Raw genomic sequence first — 23,920 nt, 5'->3', positions numbered from 1 at the left:
GTATTGGTTTGGGAGAATATATATTAAAGAATTATCAGATAAACAGAAAGAATATGATAAAATCTACATAAATGATATCCTATATAAAGTTTGATCTCCTGCAAAGATACCACAAGGGGATGTAGCTCAAATGGTAGAGCGCTCGCTTTGCATGCGAGAGGCACGGAAAACACGTCTCAAATTTCTAATCCTTCCTTGTCACTTTTGCCAGAAAACTTCACATTCATCTCAGAAAAGAATTAACTTTCAAAATTTTGGGAATACTTGTCTTGTATCTTTTTACAATCCTCATGAATAAAATTACAGAATTTCCTCACGCTTGGATGCCAACATCAGCGAATGCTAGTGTCGATTAAATCCACCTGTATGTTTCTAGTTAAACTGTTCAGACTAATTCCTTCTGCTTTTCCCTCTTGAATTCACCATAATCCGAAAGCAAGCTACCATTTACTTTATTCTTCATGTTCTGCAATAGTCCTCTTAGTACCTGTTCAAAAAGGCATACGATTGTTAATTGTCAAAGAGCTTCTTTGTGCCGAATGGGAGTACAAAAACATTTGCGAAAAGGGAATGAATTTACACATGTGTACTGATAGCTTAAAATTGCCTACTTTATTTTACAGGTAACTAGCTCTACTTATTATGGACAATTACCTCTAATTATCTTTTATGTGATCATATGTTTATGATCAGTGTGTAGAAGTTAAACTAGAGATCAGGTTTAGTATCTAACCGTGTCTGCAACATCTCTACGAACATCTTCCGGGACCAAAGCTAGCATGGGTGGAAGAACAAAGCTAATGCTCATCTGTAGTTGACCTTTCAGCCTGCTCCGTGGTCCATTCCTGTCGGGGTAAAGAGACCCTTTTACACCAAGAGAGAACTGAGACGGCTTCAGCGCATCATCCAACCCCTGAAGCTCCCATCTTATCTGCATAACCGTGGCTTCTGCTCCACATCATTCCATTACAAACAAAATGAATAAATGATTAAAAGAACGTGCTAAAGATTTGGTTTGGCACTTACTATGTCGAGTTCAAGAACCTTAGAAGCATCAGGGGGGATCCCAGGTGGGTACTCGACTCCTTCAGATTTACATCTCAATCTCATATCAATAACTGGCCACACGGTGATAAATAGGAACTCTATGGGTAGCATGTGAATTCTCCACTCTTCCTGCATGGAACTAGTAGTCAAGCATATAACAATGCATGCTGAAAAGCTGCAACAAATTAAACAGAGATCACCAGCCATTTATTCTTTTGATGTTTTGAAAATGGAATAGTGACTTTTGGGAATGGATTTCAAAACTAAGAAACCTACTCTCATTCATTTCCATTCTTTATGTTGTCAAAATTGAGTATGCATTCAGTTCAAACTTCGAATTGAGGCACTCATCTCATCAATAACTGTCTAACTAGATAGCTCTCTGGCTATAAATCAGCTAGATTCCGTGCATGAAGTAAACATTTTCATAATCAGACTGTCAATTAGAATGGTTTAAGCATAGCATAAAATCGGAGAAGCTTTCACCTATCATGAATCAAAGCATTATAGTTTAGAAGACGACAAAAGCATGAGTGGAACATAAATTTAACCACCTCGTGCATTTTGTTAGTACTAACAATCACAAGATCCGAGAACATTCAAATCCATGCTTGTGCCCTAAAGGTAGCAAGGATTTCTAAGTGAATTTGTTCAAGGAAAAAGGAAATTGTTGAGCTGACACCTAGATAGAAAAGATAATACGAAAGCAGTAATGGTAGAGAGTAGTACTACCTACAATAGTAAAGTCAGAGAAATAAAGCATCTAACAAATTTGATTGCCTTAAAGATGCAAGGAAACAGGACAACCTCAATAGTTAGATTGGACAAGTCACTACGGAAGTCACACGAGACCTATTTTGTTACCCCAATAATTTTGTTTGTTGAACTACATTGTTAACTCGGTTTCCAACCAGATATTGTGTTCATTAACAATAAATTCAGGTTTATCACTTCAACTACTGAGGATAGGAAGAATATATGAGACGGGTCTAAGGCCCATCATTCTAGTAACAGAGGACAAAAGCTATACAAGGTGACTTTCGTTGGATAACTGTCTTATGAAAAGAAATAACCGAGGCCTATCTTCATGTTTAAGGCCTGAAAGCTGAAGAGCAGAAATTCAGACAAGTGATGTCTTGGTGCGCAATTAACATTGCATAGCATACAAAGAAACAAAAATACAAAGGGGATTAGAAAGATGAATTGGGAATTCGCATTATGAAAATAGACCTTCAACCTAACTAAACTCCAAAAAATAACTCATGATGTGAGGACTGTCTGAGGCCATACAAGGAACCAATACCTCAACCAATGTGGGATAATTAACACTCACTCGCACACCTAGAACTGAACATGTGGTGCTTGGACAATATTGAAGGATTGCGTATAGGTGTTCGTAACACGCAGCGGAAGACAATAACAATCCTAGGCAGATCTTTTTATGTTTAAAATTTATTTACATGTCAATAGATCAGATCTAAGACGTACATGGTGAAGAGAGTCTCGTTTCAAAATTTCTTCGATAGTGCGAAGACTCTATGCGTATCCACACCGAGACTGATCCTTGCTATCAACTCTTTGATCAATGAAACCCGCGAACAAATTGAACGAAGAATATTGTGTTGAAATTTTTCTCAAAAATCTCAACTCAAAGATAAAATAACAAGAAACACTTTTCTTGTAATTGTATTTTCTCTCTTGGCTTTGTATTGCATTCTCATTTTCACAAAGTGTTTTTCTTCTCAAAAAATTAATAATTGTGCAAATTTTTGTTCCATCACCCTTTATATAGCATCACCTATAAACCCTTTTCCTATTTGATTGAGGTAATGATTTACTTAGGGTAAAAGTTTATTCCAAAATAAACTTCTCGAATTTTTCCGATTGGAAAAACGTATCCCATTCCTAATGAGATAACATCTGCAGCCATTAGCTAGGACGTTCCAATTCAATTCCAGTTGAATTGGATTATGAGAATTAGTTAGTATATTTTATATAATATCAATCCCATTCTTAATGGGTTTGAATTAGTCTCTCGTCCTTTTTGGACTTTTGTTTCAGTCCAATTCTATATTGGATTTACCAAATAAGTTTTCATTAATATATTTTATGTATACTTTGTACAAATAAATATTAATTATATATATCGCATATATATATTTCAACCAAGAGATATAAATTAATTTTCTATTCCAAATAGAAAACTTCAATTCGTTCACAATTTAATTATATCCTCTGTGCTAGCAAAGAATATAATAATATTTCATTTGGACTAACTAACTAAATTTATTTAACTAATTAAATTCTTTAATTTAGTTATCAAATAATAAGTTAATTTCCTTTAGCAAAGATCAGAACACTCGTTAGTGTGCGACCCCATAGGTTCAATACTAAACCGGTAGTAAATTGACCACATCAATATACTAATCAAGGGTGGCGTCTAGCAACACTCCTTAACGACCGGATAGCATGAAGTATACAATTTACTCTCAAGAACCAGTAGAAGAATAATGTAGTAATTCCTTCTGTCCTTATAGCTCTGGATCACCCTAGGATATGGTTCAACTGTCAAATCCTAATAGGCGACCAACTATGTGTCCATGTCAAATATATTCGACCATTGAATTACCTAAGAAACTCTTTTCTTCTTTCATTCAATTGCCCTGACCAAGGTCTTAGTTTGGTCGTTTATAATTCATGACAACATGGAGCTTAAACTCATTACCAAGAGTTGACAGATTCCATCTTGATCAATCACTAATTCTACAAGTATTTAATCGTACCCAATATCCTTTCAACTATCGCCCTAGGGCCATAGGTGTCTAGTATCAAAGCACAATAAATAACTTGTCAATTACTATGACGATATCAGGTCAAAGGAAATTCTTACATCACATTCTTCAAGAGAATATCCTATTGACAGTTTATGGTAATTCTAACCATTAGGAATTATCCAATGAGTCAGTTCAATGATCATATCTCTATATGCATCATCTATCTATGTGATTTAGTTAATGAGATCAACTAATCTTTATCCCATAAAGACGATCACATAAATATTGATCTAACCGGATTACTAATGTCCAAATTAATAATCCTACGATCAAGAACAAATTTAGATTAAATTGTAAGAGACTTCGCTCTCATTATCATGATCTCTATCACGATGACAAGTCTCAAAATTTAATCAAGGACCTTATCAAATTAATCAAACAATTAATAATAACTATGATAAAAGAATGCCATATATTTTTATATCGAATAACATTCACAAAAATATGAGATTGGATTTAGGGCATATCTACTATATCCCTAACAATCTCCCACTTACACTAGAGTCGATCGCTCTTGTACTTCATTCCCAATTTTCACTTGTGCTTGTCAAACTCCTTTGCACCAAGAGCTTTAGTGAATGGGTATGGAGCATTTTCCTTTCCATCAACCTTTTAAATCTAGACGTCTCCACGTCCAATGATTTCTCTTATCAAGTGATCCCTTGGCAGAACGTGTTTGGATTTTTGGTGTGATTTTGGTTCTTTTGCTTGAGCAATGGTTCCAATGTTGTCACACAACAATGAAATTGTACCTTCTATTGAAGGAACCACACCAAGTTCAGTTAAGAACTTTTTCATCCATACAGCTTCCTTAGCAGCTTCACTAGCTGCTATATATTCTGCTTCAGTCACTGAATCAGCTACTGTAGCTTGTTTGGAACTTTTCCAACTCACTGCACCACCATTTAAGGTGAATACATAACTAGAAATAGATTTGCTATCATCTCTATCTGAAGAGAAACTTGCATCAGTATAACCTTCAAGTTTCAACTCAGAATCCCCATAGATGAGGAATTGGTCTTTAGTCCTTCTTAAGTACTTAGGAATGGTCTTCACCACCTTCCAATGTTCCTCACCGGGATTTGCCTGATATCGGCTAGTCACTCCAAGTGCATAAGCCACATCAGGACGTGTACATGTCATGGTATACATGATAGCTCCCACTGCACTAGCGTATGGGATCCTGCTCATGCGTTCTCTCTCTTCAGGTGTTTTAGGACAATCCTCCCTACTGAGAGAAATTCCAGTGCCTATCGGTAGATAGCCTCTTTTGGAATTATCCATGTTATACCTCTTTAAGATGGTATCAATGTACAAAGACTGGGAAAGTCCAAGCAGCTTCCTAGATCTATCTCTATAGATCTTTATTCCTAATATATAAGCTGCTTCTCCCAAGTCTTTCATGGAGAACTGTTCAGATAGCTAAATCTTGGTACTTTGCAATGCTGGTATGTCATTCCCTATGAGCAATATATCATCAACATACAATACTAGGAATATAATTGTGCTCCCACTAACCTTTTTGTACACACAAGGTTCTTCTTCGCATCTAACAAAATTGAACTTTTCAATTGTCTTGTTAAAGCGAATATTCCAACTTCGAGAAGCTTGCTTTAGTCCATAAATGGATCTTTGTAGCTTACAAATTTTATTATGATCAGACGAAGATGTAAAACCTTCAGGTTGTGTCATGTACACATCCTCTTCTAGCTCACCATTAAGGAAAGTTGTTTTCACATTCATTTGCCATATTTCATCATCATAGTATGCTGCTATAGCAAGCAAAATCCGAATAGATTTGAGCATTGCCACGGGAGAGAAAGTCTCGTCATAGTCGACTCCTTCTTTCTGACGATATCCCTTGGCAACAAGACGGGCTTTGTAGGTCTCCACCTTTCCGTCTGCTCCAATCTTTTTCTTAAAAACCCATTTACAACCAATAGGTTTAATATCCTTTGAAGGTTCAACTAAAGTCCATACTTTATTTTCCTTCATGGATTCCATTTCGGATTCCATGGCCTTTTGCCACTTCTCATAATCAGAACTTTGTATAGCCTCTTCATAGGTCTTAGGGTCATCATCATTATGATCAACCTCATTTGATACATCATCTTGTACCATTAAATTTAATCTAGTTGGTACATGACGTTCTCGTGTAGACCTTCTAAAGGTACTTGTACAATCTGTTCACCTTGTGCTGGATTTGGTTATTGTTCAATTTGGTTTGGAACTGGTTCATTAACCTGTTCTTGAACTTCATTTAGTTCTTGGACTTCAACCGTTGAAGATGACAACTTCCTTGGCAACTTCAAAACATCCAATAAAGGTTCTTCAACTTGGGTCTCATGATCTTGATTTTGTGTTGATTCATTAGTTTTTTGAACTTCATCAAGTTTTATTTCTTCACTATAATTTCCTTCTAAAAGAAATTCCCTTTCCAAAAGGGTTGCTCCTCTAGCCACAAACACTTTATGGTCAGAAGGGTGATAGAAATAATATCCCATTGTTTCCTTGGGATACCCAATGAACCTATACTTATCAGATCTTGAGTCAAGTTTATTAGACTGTAGTCTCTTAACCTAAGTTGGGCAACCCCAAACTCTAATGTGTTTAAGGTTAGACTTACGTCCTTTCCATATCTCATATGGTATAGTAGAGACTGACTTAATGGGAACCTTATCAAGTAAGTATGTTGCTGTTTCCAAAGCATATCCCCATAAATTTATTGAAAAATCAGTGAATCCTATCATAGTTCTCACCATATCTAATAAGGTTCGATTTCTCTTTTCAGACACACCATTGTGTTGTGGTGTTCCTGGAGGTGTCCACTGTGAAAGAATCCCATTCTCTTTGAGATATCTGGTAAAATCTTCACTAAGATATTCTCCACCTCTATCAGACCTTAGTACTTTGATACTTTTACCAGTCTGCTTCTCAACTTCACTATGGAACCTTTTGAACATTTCAAAAGATTCAAACTTGTGTTTCATAAGATACACAAATCCATATCTTGACATATCATCAGTGAAGGTGATGAAGTAAGAATATCCACCTCTAGCTTGAATTTTCATGGGCGTACAAACATCTGTATGAATTAGTCCCAATATTTTAGAAGCTCTTTCTCCACTTCCAGTAAATGGAGATTTGGTCATTTTTTCTTTGAGACAAGATTCACAAGTTGGATATGATTCAAAATCATACTTGTCAAGGTACCCTTCCTTGTACAACTTGTTAATTTTTTTCTCTCCAATATGACCAAGCCTACAATGCCAAAGGTATGTATAATTTACATGATCATCTCTTTTCCTCTTAAGACTTGAAACATGCATAATCGAATTAGCATTTACATTAGGTAAGACATAAACATCATGTTGGAGATAACCATTCACATATAAATTATCACCATAATTAATAGAGCAAATACCATTGCCATGCGAAAACCACATTTGTCTAACATAGAAGCTGAAATTATGTTCGAAACAAATTTAGGAACGTAATAACAATCATCTAACATAAGTACTTTGCCCGTAGGCATTATTAAAGAAATTGATCCTACAACTACGGCCGCAACTTTTGCACCATTTTCAACTTATAAATTAACTTTTCCTTTCTTTAGCCTCCTACTTATCTTGAACCCTTGCAATATATTACAGATGTTATAACCACTTCCAGTATCTAATACCCACAATGAAGAATTAGTAGTAGCTAAAGAAACCTTAAAAATATTTTTCATTAATGTCTCACCTTGTTTCTTGTCCTTTGGAGTTGCAAGATACTCCTTGCAGTTTCTCTTCCAATGCCCTTTCTTCTTACAGTGAAAACATTCAGCATCATATACTGACTGCAAGATCAAATCTTCAGAAAGCTCTTTACCAAGCTTGTACCCCAACTTCTCATGTTCTTCAGTAAGAACGGTCATATGATTGACAAGGGGTCCAACTGGAGAGTTTTCAATGTCCAACTGTGTATCAATCATCTTCTTAAGATATTCAATGATTGCAGTTGGATCCATATTCTGATGTTTCCTCTGGAGTTCAGAACTCATAGAAGCGAGAATGATGTGTTTAATAGCAAGGCATTCTTCCAAGTATTTCTGATAAACCTTGGTGCCTTGAACATCATTCTCTGGTGGGATTATCTTTGCAGGCTTATCGATCACATCAATAAGCTTTTCATGCATGAGAACAATTCTCAAATTTCTATACCAGTCATCAAAGTTTGGTCCTACCAATTTGTTGGTCTCAAGTATTTCACACAGTGATATAACAGACATACTGAGAAATCTAAAATATAGAAAAGAAAAGGCAATAATATAAGAACATATTTGCATATATCATAAAGACATGGACTTTTATCTAAATGATATTTCCACTAATTATTTTAAACTATTTACCCTCATTATAGTTTACGAAATCTTTATTTCTGTTAGTATAGTAACGGAATCCTTTAACAATATGTATGAGCCCCTTGGAAGTCAAGTCGTTTCTCACATATATTTTAAAGGTAGGTACTCTTACCAATTGTATCCCCATACAATTTCCTTAAATAGCTCTATGTCAAATAGTCCCCTGGTAGTCAGGTCGATCCTATTGGCATAGTTAAGTTCAACCATCATGATAGCAAATAACTTATTAAATTTTATACTCCCCGGGTAGTCCAGGCGTCTAGTGTAAAATTGAATAATTCTTTCAATCCATACATCTAATGCAATAAATAATTTTAACATATTCTCGAACTATAAGTCTCCTGGTAATCAGGTCGCTCCTTATAAACAAGAAATAAGTAAAATTAATTACCTTGATGGATAGCTCTATAATAAAATATCTTATATTTTATTATTTAAGAACTCAAATTTTAGTAAGAGGGAATTGTTACTGAAATAATTTTTAATAACATGAAGATCAAATCTTTTATAGCATGTGAATTTAGTTCAAGTTGTCTACATGCTTAGTCCTAAATTGATTTACATCACATGTAATAAATAATTCAAAATTATATAATGAACAAGCACGTGACTTAAAACAAAATTCAACATCCTCTAACATGTTTATCTTATATATCACATAAAAAGAATTCATGCTAGAATATTATTATTAATTAACATCTCATGAACTAATAACAATTGAAAATAACAATAGAATCATGTAACCTATTATAGATTCCCATTGTATCTAATACAAAATTTTAAATTCAAGTTATGAACTATCTCAATAGTTCAAACGATTTAACTATTGCACAAGACACATGTATTATGGTTTGAACTCTTCAAATATAATATAAAAATATTTCGTAAATAAATTTTAGACACAATAAACCACTGCTCTGATACCACTGAAGGATTGCGTATAGGTGTTCGTAACACGCAGCGGAAGACAATAACAATCCTAGGCAGATCTTTTTATATTTAAAATTTATTTACATGTCAATAGATCAGATCTAAGACGTACCTGGTGAAGAGAGTCTCGTTTCAAAATTTCTTCGATAGTGCGAAGACTCTATGCGTATCCACACCGAGATTGATCCTTGCTATCAACTCTTTGATCAATGAAACCCGCGAACAAATTGAACGAAGAATATTGTGTTGAAATTTTTCTCAAATATCTCAACTCAAAGATAAAATAACAAGAAACACTTTTCTTGTAATTGTATTTTCTCTCTTGCTTTGTATTGCATTCTCACTTTCACAAAGTGTTTTTCTTCTCAAGAAATTAATAATTGTGCAAATTTTTGTTCCATCACCCTTTATATAGCATCACCTATAAACCCTTTTCCTATTTGGTTGAGGTAATAATTTACTTAGGGTAAAAGTTTATTCCAAAATAAACTTCTCGAATTTTTCCGATTGGAAAAATGTATCCCATTCCTAATGAGATAACATCTGCCGCCATTAGCTAGGACGTTCCAATTCAATTCCAGTTGAATTGGATTATGAGAATTAGTTAGTATATTTTATATAATATCAATCCCATTCTTAATGGATTTGAATTAGTCTCACGTCCTTTTTGGACTTTTGTTTCAGTCCAATTCTATATTGGATTTACCAAATAAGTTTTCATTAATATATTTTATGTATACTTTGTACAAATAAATATTAATTATATATATCACATATATATATTTCAACCAAGAGATATAAATTAATTTTCTATTCCAAATAGAAAACTTCAATTCGTTCACAATATTAATTATATCCTCTGTGCTAGCAAAGAATATAATAATATTTCATTTGGACTAACTAACTAAATTTATTTGACTAATTAAATTCTTTAATTTTGTTATCAAATAATAAGTTAATTTCCTTTAGCAAAGATCAGAACACTCGTTAGTGTGCGACTCCATAGGTTCAATACTAAACCGGTAGTAAATTGACCACATCAATATACTAATCAAGGGTGGTGTCTAGCAACACTCCTTAACGACCGGATAACATGAAGTATACAATTTACTCTCAAGAACCAGTAGAAGAATAATGTAGTAATTCCTTCTGTCCTTATAGCTCTGGATCACCCTAGGATATGGTTCAACTGTCAAATCCTAATAGGCGACCAACTATGTGTTCATGTCAAATATAATCGACCATTGAATGACCTAAGAAACTCTTTTCTTCTTTCATTCAATTGCCCTGGCCAAGGTCTTAGTTTGATCGTTTATAATTCATGACAACATGGAGCTTAAACTCATTACCAAGAGTTGATAGATTTCATCTTGATCAATCACTAATTCTACAAGTATTTAATCGTACCCAATATCCTTTCAACTATCGCCCTAGGGCCATAGGTGTCTAGTATCAAAGCACAATAAATAACTTGTCAATTACTATGACGATATCAGGTCAAAGGAAATTCTTACATCACATTCTTCAAGAGAATATCCTATTGACAGTTTATGGTAATTCTAACCATTAGGAATTATGAGTCAGTTCAATGATCATATCTTTATATGCATCATCTATCTATGTGATTTAGTTAATGAGATCAACTAATCTTTATCCCATAAAGACGATCACATAAATATTGATCTAACCGGATTACTAATGTCCAAATTAATAATCCTACGATCAAGAACAAATTTAGATTAAATTGTAAGAGACTTTGCTCTCATTATCATGATCTCTATCACGATGACAAGTCTCAAAATTTAATCAAGGACCTTATCAAATTAATCAAACAATTAATAATAACTATGATAAAAGAATGCCATATATTTTTATATCGAATAACATTCACAAAAATATGAGATTGGATCTAGGGCATATCTACTATATCCCTAACAAATATAACATGCATTCTGTCAACCAAGAATATGGATGGGTCTGGCTCTATACCATGTTAAGAAAATGAACCATGAGCTCAACTTAACTCCAAAAATTGGCTCCTGAGGTGAGGATTGCACAAAACCATATAAAGAGACAACAGTCAACTCCCTCAACTAATGTGGAACACTTAACAGCTAGGGATTCAGCGATGAATACCTCATTGAGTTGTTGGCTCCTTCTTTTATCAGGAAAAATAGCCTTGAACACTCGAGGTTTATTCTCCAGATATCGATCAAAGGTAGCCTGCCAATTCAATTATTCAACTTCCACTATAAAAATTCTGAATAACTGTTATGCAGGATTTTATGACTATACATGAAATAGATTTGTAAAAAGGAAAGATTGCACAAGGTTGACATACAGGTAAAAATTATCTAACTATAAGTACAAATTAAAAGATTCATAAAGCTGACTCACTTTATAGTTTATTTTTTCCTAAGGTATATAGTTAATTGATTGTTAAAGATATATATGAGGATAGATGTACAGAATTGCATATGGAAGAGAAATTGAAAATGTAGTAGAAGGAAAGAGTACCCCAGGGATTTCATAGAGAGGAATATCAGTGCTAATTCTAGAAGAGTAAGTTGAAGCATTTATCATCTGGGATTTTCCAGTTAATGGCTGTAACTTCCATTTCTTGCTCTTTTGCTTTGCCTGCGAGAACAAGAATCCTCCTTTGGGCACGAAAAAACTATTGTGGCAGTAGGAACATGATGTGTGAGCAGCTGTAATCTTTCCCATTCTTTAATTTTTGTTATTTTCTCTTTGATTAGTTAATTGATTGCTCTAATTTTTCATGGTTTTGACAAGGACTCCATTGAAATTGTGGAAAGAAATGGACTGTTGGAAAAGGAAAGAGAAACAAGATAGGGACAGAGAACCATACCTACATGCGGCTTTTTTGGTCTGATTTGGCAACCTGACAGTGGTGCGAGAGATGAGTATGGGTCCACAACTTCATTTCATCAAAACGCTTTCTTATTTGTCAATCTTACTGCTGTTTCCGTTTTAATTTATATGATAAGTATATATATCTTTTTTTTATTAATTCATTCCCAAAAAAATAGTAATATATTTTTATAACTTTAAATTTTCTATTTTACCCCTTAACGAGAAGCTTTTATGTCCATACAAATCAGTGGCTAAGCTTGTCTCCACAAAGTTTTTTACTCATTAAGCTTTTAGGACCTGACATTTCAAGTTTTTTTTTTCCTTTCTTTTCTTAAACTTCATATCAAGTCAAGTTATCTCATATAAATTGAAACGGAAGGAGAGTATTAATGTATCTTCTCTCGTTTCTATTTGTATAGCATATTTTGACTGCACACGAAATTAAAGAAAGATCTTTACAATTTGTGATCTTAAATATATTTTAATATTTTTGTTGTTATAAGACTTTTAAAACGTGTGCACTTCAAGATGTCATAATATTTATGTGCGGCTATAAAACATTATCATTAAGGACAGAATAAAAAATTTAAGCTAAATTGCTCTAAATTAGAAATATATCTTTCTTTTTAACAGAAAAGGAGAAATAGATTTTCTCAGACATATTTTTACCCACCATAGATGAGACAAACTTTAACCGAATGGCTAAGTCAGCCCTTCTCATAAAGTACAAGAACAAATTTGGATCTTTTCCCCGGTTATTTAATTTGTAACTCTTTAAGAGATTATTTGATTTGACATAAATACAACTTGGGATATCCAAAACTGCAACAATTATAGGGGTATTAAGTTGCTAAGCCATAAGATGAAAGTTTTGGAGAGGGTGATAGAAGGGAGAATAAGGATGAGTGTGTCCATTTTCTAGAACTAGTTCAGTTTCATGCCGGGACAGTCGACTACAGAAGCCATTTACTTTATAAGAAAATTGGTGAAGCAGTACAGGGCGATGAAAAAGGACTTGCATCTGATGTTCATTGACCTAGAGAGAACCTACGATAAAGTCCTCGTACTTTGGAGATGTAAAGGAGTGCCTGTAGCCTATATTAGAGCGGTCAACGAGATGTATGAAAGAGCTAAGATACGGGTAAGGACGGCAGGAGAAAACTCAGAGTGCTTTCCAGTTGAGATGGAATTGCATAAGGGATCCACACTTAGCCCGCTTTTATTTTTCTTAGCCATGGATGCATTGATATGACACATTCAAGAGGAGGTGCCCTGGTGTATGTTATTTGTAGATCACATAGTTCCGAATGATAAAACGCGAGGTGGTGTTAACTAGAGGTGGGGAGGTCTGGAGACAAACTCTTGAGTCTAAATGTTTCAAGTTAAGTATGACCAAGACAGAATACTTGGAGTACGAGTTCATCGACGTTACCTAGGAAGCGGACGTGAATGTGAGACTTAGTGCTCAAGTCATTCCCAGGAAAGAGAGTTTCAAGTATTTGGGGTCTGTAATTCAGAGTGATGAGGAGATTGATGAGGATGTCATACATCGTATCTGAACGGGGTGGATGAAGTGGAGGCTCGCTCCCGGTGTCTTGTGCAATAAGAATGTGTCATTGAGATTTAAAGGTAAGTTCTACAAAGTAGTGGTTAGACCGATTATGTTATATGGGATAGTGTGTTGGCCAGTCAAGAACTCCCATGTCAAGAAGATGAAAGTTGCTGAAATAAAGATATTGAGATTGATGTGTAGGCATACTAGGTTAGATAAAACTAGGAAGGAAGTTATTAGGGACAAGGTGAGAGTGGCTCCTGTGGAGGATAAGATGCGAGAGGCGAGGCTTCGATGGTTCAGACCTGTTAAAAGAAGAAGCACAGATACCCCAGTCAGGAGGTGTGAGAGGTTATCCTTGGGGGGATCAGAAAAAAGGTATAGGTAAGCCAATAAAATCTTATGGAGAGGTGATCAGGCGGGACATGGCGCAGCTTGAGCTAACCAAGGACATGCCCCTTGATAAGAGGGGGTGAAGGTTAGTAGGTAATCGAGTGTTTCCCTTTTGTCTTCCTTAGTTCAGTAGGTAATTGAGAATTAGGGTAGAATGTTAGTAGGTAATCGAGTGTTTCCCTTTGTATTTCTTAGTTTAGTAGTATTAGTGGTAGTATAGTATTATTTTATCCTTAGATAACTATTACTTCATATCTTGTATTGTATTACTTGTTATAAGTGCTTCTTTCATCTTTTGTTTTTCTATCTTAGTCTCAATTTTTTAAATATCTTGTATTGTTATTACTTGCTATTAGTGCTTCTTTCATCTTTTCTTTAGCTGAGGGTCTATTGAAAACAACCTCTCTACTCGTCCAGGGCAGGAATAAGGCTACGTACATCCTATCCTCCTCAATCCTCACTTATGAGAATATACTAGGTCGTTATTGTTGTTGTTTGTGGGGAGTAAGTATGTACCCTAAAACCATAATAATATGACTAGGGTGTTTGTGTTTGATTTGGTAGGTTTTGCTATACTAAAAATTATATTAATTTATAGGAGTACACAACAAGTTTTGGGGTTTTCCCTTTCCAAAATTAGACACATGAATCAATTGAGAAATTAAGAGTAATTCGTTTATGTTAACAAATTAGTACTAAAATAGTAGCAAATAGATAAAAGTTTTTAGTATCTCATCAAATGTACAAGTATTTTCAAGTGTGTATAATGTGATACTCAAATCTTCTATTTACAAAATGATATTAAGATAATACAAGGGATGTCAGAAATACGATATTAACTATTAAGATCATGAGGGAAGATCATGGAGGAGGTTATGGAGGTGTGAGAGTTACAACCATATATAATGATGAAGAATAATGGTGAGGTTATTTACATAATGAAGAAGAGTAGTCAGAGTTATATTTGTGTAGTGGACATCCATATAAATAATATATTTCATAACATCTTCCCTGGATGTCCAAAAAACAAATGTGCCTCGTTAAAATATTATCTATGGAAAAAAGAATCTTAGTGAAGAAAAAATAGCACGCATTTTGTAATACGCATTACTTGCTGCCTCATTAAAAACCTTGCTAGTAAAACCAAGTGGGATAAAACCTTAGCTAAGAAAAAAAGAGTATAGCGCGTGTCACACCTCCTTTTTGCGCGCCCGCCCCGAAGGGTTAAAACGCGCGGGTGGAGTTTTTTCCAATTTAAGTGACAATATTCGAAATGGGATTATTTATTTAATTCAGAGTCGCCACTTGGGAAAGGTTTGGCTTTTTGGTGTCCCAAGTCACCGGTTTTATCTTGGATCCCAAATCGAGGAAATTTTCGACTTTTCCAAATGAAGTCTGCGAACCAGAAATTCTAAGTAAGGAATTCTGTTGACCCGAGGGAAGGTGTTAGGCACCCTCGAATCCCGTGGTTCTAGCACGGTCGCTTAAATTGTTATAATGGCTAAATATCTGATTTAAATACAGGTTGTGACTTATGTGCCTTTATTAAGTTTAAACCGCTTTTATTATTATCATTTATTTTTATGGAATTACAACGTCGTGAAAATGCATCTCGAACCACGTCACAATCAATGCACCCGTAGTTGTTAACACATTTTGACTCCGTTGGGACTTGGACTTGGGTCACATCAATGTGCACCCGATTTTTAAGAATATAATTTACTAAAGGTCGCGCCTAAAGAATCTAAACGCGTTATTATCTTCGTAGAAGGCCATGAAATTTATTAAATGGCCTATCTTGAATTCTAAATAATTACCATGGTATTTATTGAGGGCCCCGCAATTTTGCATCTTTGTTTGGCGAGGCTCATCTCTATTTTAGAAAAGGATATCCTAAAATGGCTAAATTTCTAATGCATTTGTCTCTAAAACTAGAAGAAAAGGTACATGCTAATTCAATTATAGGCTTTGGCCTAATCCGGATTTTTGTTAGTTTCTGATTAACTACTTATAAAGTAAAAACGTCATGCCTTGCAGGGATGTTTCAGTCGAACAAAAGACTACATATGAGATTGATGAAATGCAATACCTAATCCGAACATTTTTGAGTTGAACTTAACTGAACTTATTTGGCCTAGATTAAAGGATAACTGGCAAGTAAAATACTTTAGTTTGGCAAGGAATCATGTACGAGCTAAACGAAATACAACACTTAATCCGAACACTTCTCGAGTCGAACTTAACTAAACTTGTGTGGACTAGTCTTAACTAAACAAAAACCAAATGAAACAAGAACAGTATTGTATAAGGCCGAAATATACATGCCCCTACTGACAAACAACTACAGAGTTAAAGTACAACAGGGTAAACTCAGTCAAATATCAATACATACTTTCGAACTGTTGAATCATAAACTAAATCAATTTTCACAGGCCTGTTAATGTACTATGAATATTACAACAAATACTTGAACTTCTTCAACCCTTTTTTCATTTCATGCTTTCCAACTGTTTTAATTACATCAATATGGGACTTGAAATGTGTACCTGGAAATGCTGAAAATGCAAAGGAGAAGAAGAAGAAGATGTGGAAATCAGCAGCAGAAAGAAGCAGGACTAGCAAATAGCAGCAGGGCAGAAATGCAGCAACAATAGTGAGCAAGATAGCAGCAGTAATCAGAACAGCACCACAGAAAGAACTCAATTGAAATTTAGAAGAAGAAACACTGCCTAACGTATTGACAATAGCTGAACTTCAGACAAACAAGACCAAGTTTCTGATTTCTTAATCTGTTTTTATCTTCTTCTTGCTCTCTCTCTATTCCTCACAGTGTGTTCCCTCTTTCTTCCTGTATTTTCTGATTTCCCCTCCCCTCTAATTCTGTATTTGTTCCTATGCCTCACTCCCTTTTTAGCTCTCAAGGTCTAGTGTGTATCTCCTCTCCTTCAGATGGTATCTCCCTTTCAAAACTCCTCACAGTATCTGTATTTTTCTTTCTCTTCCTCTAATTCTGTCTATATCTATCTCCTAATTCTGTCCCTCTCTGTATCTCTGTGTATGTCCTCTATGTCTGTCCCCTTTTATAAGCCTCCCTCCTACTCCTTTTAACAGCCTCTTTTTAATATCACAGTACCCCTCCCATGTGCCCTTTTCATTTTTCAGATTCCAATTAGTTATTTAAGTATTAACCCCCATCAACATTCCCTTGGCAGGCTTTAACTTTTCATTTTATTATCTAAAAGCAAGTATGGGCAGTAGAATATATCTGACAGCATATACTGTCAGATTGTTTTAAAATTGAAAGCCCTTTATGCAGGAAAAAACAGGCTGTGCACAATGCACATGCTGTGCACAAGTGCACATGCTATCAACTCAGATTTCAATTACAGATCAAGCCTTAGGTTTCTGAAATCATATTAACAACTATAAGTAACTGAACTTGGTTCTTAATTGATTCAGGCAAATGTTCAACAGAAGCGAATCGATTTATTTTGTTCAGGCAGTTGAAACTAATTGACGACTCATGTCGACTCGACTATATTAGCATTAACATACACAATCGTAGCCAAAAATCAGACATTCAAAGTATAGGGCACATGACTTGAATTGTACTGGCTAAACAAAGTGGTGCTCGAGGAGTCAATTGATCAGTTCAAATTTTGAGAATCAGCTAATTGCACACTACTTATATCAGGGCAAATAGAAAGACTCATTCAAACAAGCAGAGGTTTAGGCAAAGTGGACGGGGCACAGTTGACAAAATTCAAAGACACAAAATCAAAGTATGAACCAATTTTTACCACAATCAGAGGGGCCAAAACGAATAAAGAAAAGAAAAGACTCACCTTAAACCTTGAAAAATCAAAACTTGACTCGGACTTGGACAGACCTTTCTTAAGGCTGAACGAACTTTAATCGAAGTGTTTCTCAAATGAGAAACACTTTGATTAAAGTCCATTAGACCTTAACCGCTTCGGTTTGAACGGATACGGACCAGTGACGAAGAACCACCAAGTTCCAAAACTCAGATCTGGGATTCATGCTTCCTTGATCAGATTCGGACCAAACCAAGTATGGTTTGGTCACGAGGGGGGTCTGGGGGGTGTCTGGTATGAAGCTGGGGTTGTTTGGTGTAGATCGAGTTTTGACTCGAATCTTCAAATGAAGATTCGAGGACCTGGGGGTGATTCGAACCAAACGGTTAACAGGTCTATGTTCAGGGTGGTGAGGGGGTTCTATGGTGTTCGTGGCGAGGTCACCGGCGTTCATGCCGCCGGTTTTCATGGTGGGGGATACAAGGGCGGCTCTAGGGTTTGATGGGGGATGAGGTTGAAGACGGAGGTCGGGGTATTGGATAGGGGGGTAGGGTATGTTAAGGGCTTATATATGGAATGAGTAGGCGGATCTCGACCGTTAGATCAATTTAGATCTACGGTCTGGATCTGATGGCTTAAGTGGAACGGTGTCGTTTCGAGGGTAAGGGGTTTGGGTTGGTCCGGGTGGAAACGGGTCGGGTTCCTCAGTGGGTTGTGGGGAAATGATCTTGGCCGTTGATCAATCTGAGATCAACGGCCCAGACCACACTGGATTAAAACGGTGTCGTTTAGACACCCTGGGCATCCGCTGGTGTTGGACCGGGCAGGCCTGGGTTTGGGCTGAGTTTGTTTGGGCCAATTTTGTTAAAATTGGCCCAAGTCCGGAAGGGAAAGGGTCTTTCCTTTTTTTTTTTTATATTTGTTATTTATTTATTTCCTTTTCTTATTTATTTTAAAAACAAAACTAAGCCAAAAAAATCAAATTAAAATTAAATACACACTCAATACAATTATTTGCACACACACTAAAATATTTCAAAACAGGTAAAGTCAAACCAAATAAAATCACGGACGAAAATGCCTATTCATGATTTTCTATTTAACGACCGGATTACGGTTTGAATTATGCAGGACACATATATTTTTTTTGAATTTTATTTTAATAAAGTAAATAAATAAAAATGGGCTAAAGTCACAAATAAATCAACAAGGTGCCGCACAGAAATCCGAAATTGTACAGCAGGGCCAATTATATTTGTTTTTATTTCTTTTTGGAGCGATTGTCGTGTAAAACAAAAATCACGTGCTCACAGCTGCCCCTCTTTGTTTGGAAACACGAAGGGTTTTCGTGCAAAGATAAAGTGAGCGTGTATGAGCGATTTTTGCCTATAGACCACTCCGTATGAAGCATTTTTTGAAAGATCTGACCGAATCTTGCTTCAAAGATTTCCTACATATCCTGGGCTAAACAGGAATCAGGTCAATGTAGTTCGGGAAGTTTTGGTAGCTGGGACTACCATGGGACTGCAATGCTTGCTGCTACTGCCGCTGCTGTTGTCACTGCTACGTTACTGATCGCCTTATTACAACCAAACGAAAATTAGAAACTGAACTAACTACTTATACGTATGTCAACTGCTAGTTACAAGATTCCTATCTATGATTCTTTCACGACTTGATATTGGGTCTTAGCTGATTCTGCTTGTAGACTCTGATCTGAATCTTGATGCTTGCGAGTTGTGGCGACTTGCTTAATCTCCGGGATACTTAGTGGGACGCGACTGGCAGAGTTCTGGACCTTAATCAAATCTTGGAGCGATCCGCCTTCCATTTTCTTCAGTATCTCGGGACATCTTCTTTTCTTCTTTGATTTTGAGTTGAGACTCATCTCATGGGTCATTTCGATCAATGTGGCTCGAGGTCAGACCTGCGGGAGAAAACAAACGAACGAAATTTTCTGCCCCAGTTTCACTAGGAAAATTTCGTTAATTATTCACCAGGAAGTTCATAAAATTGATGAAAGAGGATATGCATGCTCAGTTCAGGGTTGGAGTCCTAACACCGGCTAGCTGGGGAGAGGTTCGGTTTGGGGTTAAAGACCCTAACGCCAAACAAAGGAAAATTCAGTTTTAGGGTTTAAAACCCTAATGCTGATTGCATGGAAAAGCTCAGTTTAGAGTTTAAAACTCTAATGCTGGCTGAAAGGAAAAAGTTCAGTTTAGGGTTTAAAACCCTAATGCTGACTAAAAGGAAAATTCAGTTTAGGGTTTAAAACCCTAATGCTGATTGCATGGAAAAGCTCAGTTTAGAGTTTAAAACTCTAATGCCGGCTGAAAGGAAAAAGTTCAGTTTAGGGTTTAAAACCCTAATGCTGACTAAAAAGGAAAATTCAGTTTAGGGTTTAAAACCCTAATGCTGATTGCATGGAAAAGCTCAGTTTAGAGTTTAAAACTCTAATGCTGGCTGAAAGGAAAAAGTTCAGTTTAGGGTTTAAAACCCTAATGCTGACTAAAGGGAAATTCAGTTTAGGGTTTAAAACCCTAATGCTGATTGCATGGAAAAACTCAGTTTAGAGTTTGAAACTCTAATGCTGGCTGAAAGGAAAAAGTTCAGTTTAGGGTTTAAAACCCTAATGCTGACTAAAGGGAAATTCAGTTTAGGGTTTAAAACCCTAATGCTGATTGCATGGAAAAACTCAGTTTAGAGTTTAAAACTCTAATGCTGGCTGAAAGGAAAAAGTTCAGTTTAGGGTTTAAAACCCTAATGCTGACTAAAGGGAAATTCAGTTTAGGGTTTAAAACCCTAATGCTGATTGCATGGAAAAACTCAGTTTAGAGTTTAAAACTCTAATGCTGGCTGAAAGGAAAAAGTTCAGTTTAGGGTTTAAAACCCTAATGCTGACTAAAAGGAAAATTCAGTTTAGGGTTTAAAACCCTAATGCTGATTGCATGGACAAGCTCAGTTTAGAGTTCAAAACTCTAATGCTGGCTGAAAGGAAAAAGTTCAGTTTAGGGTTTTAAAACCCTAATGCTGACTAAAGGGAAATTCAGTTTAGGGTTTAAAACCCTAATGCTGATTGCATGGAAAAACTCAGTTTAGAGTTTAAAACTCTAATGCTGGCTGAAAGGAAAAAGTTCAGTTTAGGGTTTAAAACCCTAATGCTGACTAAAGGGAAATTCAGTTTAGGGTTTAAAACCCTAATGCTGATTGCATGGAAAAGCTCAGTTTAGAGTTTAAAACTCTAATGCTGGCTGAAAGGAAAAAGTTCAGTTTAGGGTTTAAAACCCTAATGCTGACTAAAGGGAAATTCAGTTTAGGGTTTAAAACCCTAATGCTGATTGCATGGAAAAGCTCAGTTTAGAGTTTAAAACTCTAATGCTGGCTGAAAGGAAAAAGTTCAGTTTAGGGTTTAAAAACCCTAATGCTGACTAAAGGGAAATTCAGTTTAGGGTTTAAAACCCTAATGCTGATTGCATGGAAAAACTCAGTTTAGAGTTTAAAGCTCTAATGCTGGCTGAAAGGAAAAAGTTCAGTTTAGGGTTTAAAACCCTAATGCTGACTAAAGGGAAATTCAGTTTAGGGTTTAAAACCCTAATGCTGATTGCATGGAAAAGCTCAGTTTAGAGTTTAAAACTCTAATGCTGGCTGAAAGGAAAAAGTTCAGTTTAGGGTTTTAAAACCCTAATGCTGACTAAAGGGAAATTCAGTTTAGGGTTTAAAACCCTAATGCTGATTGGCTGGGGATAGAGCTTTAGAATGCTATACGATCATCTTTCTGAGTTTTCTTGTTTTAATAGAAAAATAAGAGGGAGTTTTGCGGGAACTTACCTTTTGAGTGAATTCCTTATTGCCAAAATGTTTCTTGTACCCGTGTACCTTCTTCTTTGGGCGACACCTGCTTCTTGCACGGTTGTCTTGGATTAATACCTGTTTCGACTTAAAGAACAATTGTTAGTTCGAAAATGACGGTCGGTTCGGTGACCTTGATCGTTCCCGGTTGCTTTGTTGTGTCTTCATTTCTGTTGTGAAGTCCCGCCATTGATTTGATTCATATGCCGAAACCTTTTAGACCGCTCAGGCTTGTATTTCCAGATTCTGTGATGATTTGCCTCGTAAGGCTCTTTTTCCTTTTCTCTTTTTTTGTGTCCCGTTTTGCTTGGAGGTTCTCAACGGGGATTTTATTGGAGGTATTTTGTGGGGATTTGTACAAAAGGGAAGCTCTGTGGGGAATATTTACAAAGTGGATTTTTGTACAATGGGCATGCTGGGGATTTATTTCAAAGTGGGATTTCTAGGATTTGTTGGGGTAAGCTTGTTGGGGAATGTTTACAAAAGGACTCGCTGGGATGTGCTGGGGAGATTCCAATTTTTTTTTTTTTTTTTTTTATTGAGGAGATTCTGTGGGAGATTGTACAAGACTCTGTTGGGATTTGTACAGGGGGAGACTCTGTGGGGATTTGTCCGAAGGTGGACTTGCTGGGGAAGATTTCAAGATTTCTCTCTTTTTCCTTTACTCCGGAACACCATCAAACGTCATGATTCATCATGCTTGGGTAATCATATCAACGAGATGAGGTGCTTTCCTTCATGAGACGGGATTCCGTGCAAACAAACCATGCCACCTACTCTTTCCGGTGTGTCCTGAACTCGGGGTTAAAATGCAAAAGGGATTCGAAAAGAAACAAAGCAGGGGAAAACAAATCAGAAAAGGAATACCCTTTTCGGGACGAGAAAGACTTATCTGAGGAAGATAACGCTGGCTTTAAATGACATGACATGCTCTTTGGACTGGACGTCCGACCTTCCATGAACTTGCGTTTTCCTGAACCAGAACAGATCTGTGATTCCAAAACCGGTGGAACTTTGCCGAGACCTTCTTGGGGTGGCGTCATTCCTTTTCGGCCAACAGCGCCCTTTGCGGGTTTTCACTGGCTGACCTCTCTCATTTCTCTTCCTGTCATCGCTTGATAGCACTCTTTGCGAGTTTTTACTAAACAAGCTCTCTCATTTTGGTTTCTCTACTCCCGTCGCCTCGTGGTGCCCGAAGGTTTTCACCGCCGAGACTCTCTCATTTTATCTCTCTCAATTCAGAGTGTGATGGTCTTTTTTTGCGACGCTTATTGATTCCCCATCATATTTGGTAATTGATTTGAAGGTTTGTGCTTGGTAAAGAGAGGTAGATGATACTAACTCCTAAACTGCTCGACGTGCCCCAGTTTCAATTTCAGGGTGAATGGGATTTTATTGTTGGTGTGACTGAACCTCAGGGAGAGGCTGCCTACGTATCCTTTCGGAATCAAGTCAAACGTAGTTCAGGCCTCAATCAATGTTTTGTTTTGTTTTGTTTTTTTTTTGTTTTTTTTTTATACGGCTCAAAAGTTGGTAGAGAGAATTGGGTAGTGTTTGGGGAGTAGTGGGGAATAAACACCTTCGCCCTTTTCAACGTGTCAGGACCACTTGGAGTATGATCTAGACGTAGTACCTCTTGACTGCATCTGCATTCACCGCTGTGTCAGGGTCATTTCCTTCGATATCACCTAAATACAATGCTCCTCTTGGCAATATTTTCCTTACGATGTATGGGCCTTTCCAATTTGGGGCAAACTTTCCTTTTGCTTCTTCATGATGCGGCAGAATACGCCTCAGTACCAATTGTCCTACTTCGAAATTCCGAGGTCGGACTTTCTTGTTGTAAGCACGGGCCATCCTTCGTTGGTATAACTGTCCGTGACAAACTGCAGCCATCCGCTTTTCATCAATCAACGTCAATTGCTCCAGTCGAGTCTTAACCCACTCGCTGTCCTCGATTTCTGCTTCGACAATGATTCGAAGTGAAGGAATCTCTACCTCTGCCGGTATTACGGCCTCGGTCCCATAAACCAAAAGATAAGGAGTCGCTCCCACCGATGTGCGTACCGTAGTGCGGTACCCCAATAATGCAAAAGGTAACTGCTCATGCCACTGTCGGGAACTTTGTATTGTTTTCCTCAAAATCTTCTTGATGTTTTTATTTGCAGCTTCCACAGCACCATTGGCTTTTGGCCGATAAGGAGTGGAATTCCTGTGTGTT

The 23,920-nt window shown here is 36.5% G+C and overlaps 1 protein-coding gene across 3 annotated transcripts; it reads right to left on the bottom strand.

Moving 5' to 3' along the window:
* Nucleotides 1–202: 202 nt before the first annotated feature.
* Nucleotides 203–12,054, bottom strand: LOC104236978 (uncharacterized). Of its 3 annotated transcripts, none has more exons than XM_070168203.1 (5): nucleotides 11,734–12,054; nucleotides 11,353–11,439; nucleotides 1,027–1,176; nucleotides 734–931; nucleotides 203–487 (listed from the first exon to the last, which is right to left on the bottom strand). In XM_070168203.1, the coding sequence occupies exons 1-5, from the start codon at nucleotides 11,938–11,940 to the stop codon at nucleotides 386–388; spliced, it is 744 nt and encodes a 247-aa protein (XP_070024304.1). In that variant the 5' UTR covers nucleotides 11,941–12,054; the 3' UTR covers nucleotides 203–385. The 3 variants fall into 3 exon arrangements, 2 of the variants coding, with proteins under 2 accessions (XP_070024304.1, XP_070024305.1); XM_070168204.1 differs by having other exon boundaries at nucleotides 1,027–1,222; nucleotides 11,734–11,922; XR_011405484.1 differs by lacking the exons at nucleotides 203–487; nucleotides 11,353–11,439; nucleotides 11,734–12,054 and adding an exon at nucleotides 7,626–9,318 and having other exon boundaries at nucleotides 816–948.
* Between the last annotated feature and the right edge of the window lie 11,866 nt (nucleotides 12,055–23,920).

The sequence above is a fragment of the Nicotiana sylvestris genome, chromosome 2, assembly GCF_000393655.2.
Source record: "Nicotiana sylvestris chromosome 2, ASM39365v2, whole genome shotgun sequence".
In the NCBI taxonomy this organism is placed as follows: Eukaryota; Viridiplantae; Streptophyta; class Magnoliopsida; order Solanales; family Solanaceae; genus Nicotiana; species Nicotiana sylvestris.
Note: the sequence above shows the minus strand (reverse complement) of the source record. Positions and strands in the feature narration are given on the sequence as shown.

Bases quoted from the DNA above. Each gene is read 5' to 3' on its own strand.
- LOC104236978 (XM_070168203.1), bottom strand. From the start codon at position 11,940: ATGGGAAAGATTACAGCTGCTCACACATCATGTTCCTACTGCCACAAT. The intron at 932-1,026 runs GTAAGTGCCAAA...ACGGTTATGCAG, and splicing joins AGGTTCTTGAACTCGACATA to ATAAGATGGGAGCTTCAGGG. The intron at 488-733 runs GTTAGATACTAA...CTTTTTGAACAG, and splicing joins GTAGAGATGTTGCAGACACG to GTACTAAGAGGACTATTGCA.